The 2,913-nt window shown below is 35.4% G+C and overlaps 1 protein-coding gene across 1 annotated transcript; it reads right to left on the bottom strand.

Annotated features, from left to right (window-relative positions):
• Positions 1 to 1,329: 1,329 nt before the first annotated feature.
• Positions 1,330 to 2,110, bottom strand: LOC131646547 (protein DMP9-like). The gene has a single exon (XM_058916560.1). It carries the CDS (start codon positions 2,072 to 2,074, stop codon positions 1,418 to 1,420), a length of 657 nt encoding a protein of 218 aa, XP_058772543.1. The 5' UTR covers positions 2,075 to 2,110; the 3' UTR covers positions 1,330 to 1,417.
• Between the last annotated feature and the right edge of the window lie 803 nt (positions 2,111 to 2,913).

Below are 2,913 nucleotides of genomic sequence, written 5' to 3'. Positions count from 1 at the left end.
ATCGATTGAATAATGAACAAGAAGCCATCAAGATGATAAACTGATTATTTTTAAATAGTAGAGAAGAAGAACTCACAATGAAAGCAATGAAAAAAGCCAATAAAGCTCCGGTTATGACTAAACATGTAGGAGAATACCATGTATGTCCTTGTGCATCTTCTTCTTCACCTTCCTCATCATGATGCTCATTCTCACCATGATGCTGATGTTCATAATGCTGCTCATGATCTGGGTGCGGCAGAACATGAGGACGGCTATAAGGCGCTCTTGGTGACGAAGACTCCCTCGATTCTTGAACTTTTTCCTTTGTCGGCGAAAATGATGCTTGCTGTCGTAACATACGCTTTACTGGAGACTCGGATGCAGGAGTGAACTGCATCGTCGATAAAGACGATGATGCTGGGTCGCGAAGGCGTAGTGGAGAGTCGATTGGAGAAAGTGTTTGCGTCGAAGGCGATGTTGATGACGACGATGCTTGTTCTTTTACTGGAATTCGTAGTGGACTGAGTGCAGAAACTAGTTGCTTTAACCGCGACGGTTGTTCTACGGATTTCGCAGTTGCTTTGCCTTTGTCATTTGGATCCATAGCTGTTTCTCACTCACATTAAATCACAATAACACTGATACAAGTTGATGGTTTGTTGAAGGGAAGAAAGTTGGTAAATATATTAATACTGCTAACTGACTAACGGTTTTATTTTATTGATAGTTTAGTTAGTTTGTTAGTTAGTTTACCCAGTTGCATAACTGACTAACGGTTTTCTAACTAACTGACAATAACGGATTTTAAATTTAAATTTTATTTGGGTTTATACAAGATACACCCAAGTCATACTTCAATTCCGAACCAAAGACACCCTGAGTACGACCCCGACACTGATACGTCCACACCGATAATAATTTAAAACAAAAAATAAATTTAACGTAATCACAAGTGTCGGTGCAGCAATGCAGGTGTTTGTTTCCGACATGGACACGTCTTTTTTCAAAGATGTCCCTGCAACCTAACTCCAATTGGATTATAAATTAAAATCATGAATATGTTCACCCATATTTTTACAAATATTTTCAACAAAACTCAAAGTTTGAGTACCCAAAACTCAATTTATTTCCTATTCCTTTGTAATAAAAAATCTTAACATCAACTATTTTTAAACAGTATATTTCAAACATATTCTGATTAAAATTCACATTGTAATAGCCGCATTGCGCATTGGAGCAACCCTATGACCGCAATTACAACACTCCAAAACTAAAAGAAGATAACACATTCATTGATTAGACTATAGTTCCAAGATATCAGATGTTATTATATATGAAATTACAAAGCCTTCACATTGTTTAGACATAAATGCATGAGATAAGATAAGATAAGCAAACAAACAAGAACACAAATGAGAACATATATACTGATAAATTAGGCAGACATGCATCCAATTCCATGTCTTGAAGTAGGAAAAATAAGGAACAAACCGCTACAAACTATTCCAACCATCATTGGAAAACTCTCCATAATTTGATCCATCTCTCTTTCATGTCCAGGAAACAAACAATTAGTAACCCTATAATCCGAAAAAGCAATCGCCACGAACACCATAACCGACATAACCGCATGCACAAAATCCTGAAACCCGACCTTATACTTGTCATCTTTAGGAACTGAAACAGCGAGTCCAGGTTTAAAAACAGATAACCCTTTCGGAGTAACGAATCCGTAGTAAATGTTACCATCCGCCCCATGAAAACTGTCCGTAAAGTGAAAGAAGAAACAAGAGAGTGCACACATGATTAAGAGGAAATGGATCATGATGGTGTGAATGTGAGTGCATTGGCCATTTCTGTAGATTGATGGAAGGACCATTTCGAATGTGATGAGTGTTCCGGTTGGAAGGAAGTTTCCGAGTAGGGAAGTTTTTGAGAGGGTTTTTTGAACACCTTTTGCCATTATGGCACGGCGCTTCTTGCCGGGTTCTGGTGGATCAGAAGGCTGGGTTGTGACGGCGCAACCGGCCTCTTGTGGCGGTGGTGTTGCATTGTATACTTTGATTCCAATTTCTGGTTGAGTTTGTTCCATATTTGATTGTTTATGAAGAACATGTGTGTAAGTGATTCAATAGTGATGGTTATGAATGAATGAAATTGGATTTGAACGTTGGTTTGTATATATAGTGGAAATTTACATTCCCATCAGTTAAAAATTCTTGTGAGCGGTTATATATTGACGGTTAACCAATTATGAATTTCATTTGGGAAAATTCTTATATGGACACAACCATAACACATAGATTTACACATAATCAATCATATTTTTTTATTAATTAAATAATTAACATAAAATTGTCAGCAATTAAAAAGAAAACTAAACTTTTAACAAATGTCAATTTTCTCCCGCAAATGTGAATCAACCACATCAGTAACATTGATCCACACTAGAATCCACTTCTCGTCACATTTAAAACCTAACAGCATCAAATACCTATTCACTTTCAGGATTAAAAAATATAAAATATATTTCACCAATTCACTTTCCCTATTTACAATTACTAGAACTCTATCTGTAATGCATCCATCAAAAGAATTCCAAAGTAGTTCTTCTACAAACACCACATGAAATTACTCCAAATGATCATAATATGGACAAATTTGGAGAAAGATCTATATCTCAATCCCCAGCATATAATGCTCCCCCTCTTACTCATGATGTTGACTTTGAATTGGCTAATGTGGCAAAGAGAAAAAAAACCTGTAGGAACCACTTAAAAAGACTATTAATGGAGAGAAAAAAAAGCAATAATGTAATTATTGTAAGAAAAAAATTTATTGCAAATTTATTGTAAGAAAAAAAGCAATATGTAATTTATTGAAAGATAAAAGAACTAATAGAACTAATAATTTGAATAGACTTTTTTTTTT

Source organism: Vicia villosa, linkage group LG2 (assembly GCF_029867415.1).
Source record: "Vicia villosa cultivar HV-30 ecotype Madison, WI linkage group LG2, Vvil1.0, whole genome shotgun sequence".
Taxonomy (NCBI): domain Eukaryota; kingdom Viridiplantae; phylum Streptophyta; class Magnoliopsida; order Fabales; family Fabaceae; genus Vicia; species Vicia villosa.
This window is presented reverse-complemented; position numbering and strand designations above follow the sequence as displayed.

Excerpts from the sequence above, each read along its gene's own strand:
- LOC131646547 (XM_058916560.1), bottom strand. The coding sequence starts at position 2,074 with ATGGAACAAACTCAACCAGAAATTGGAATCAAAGTATACAATGCAACA.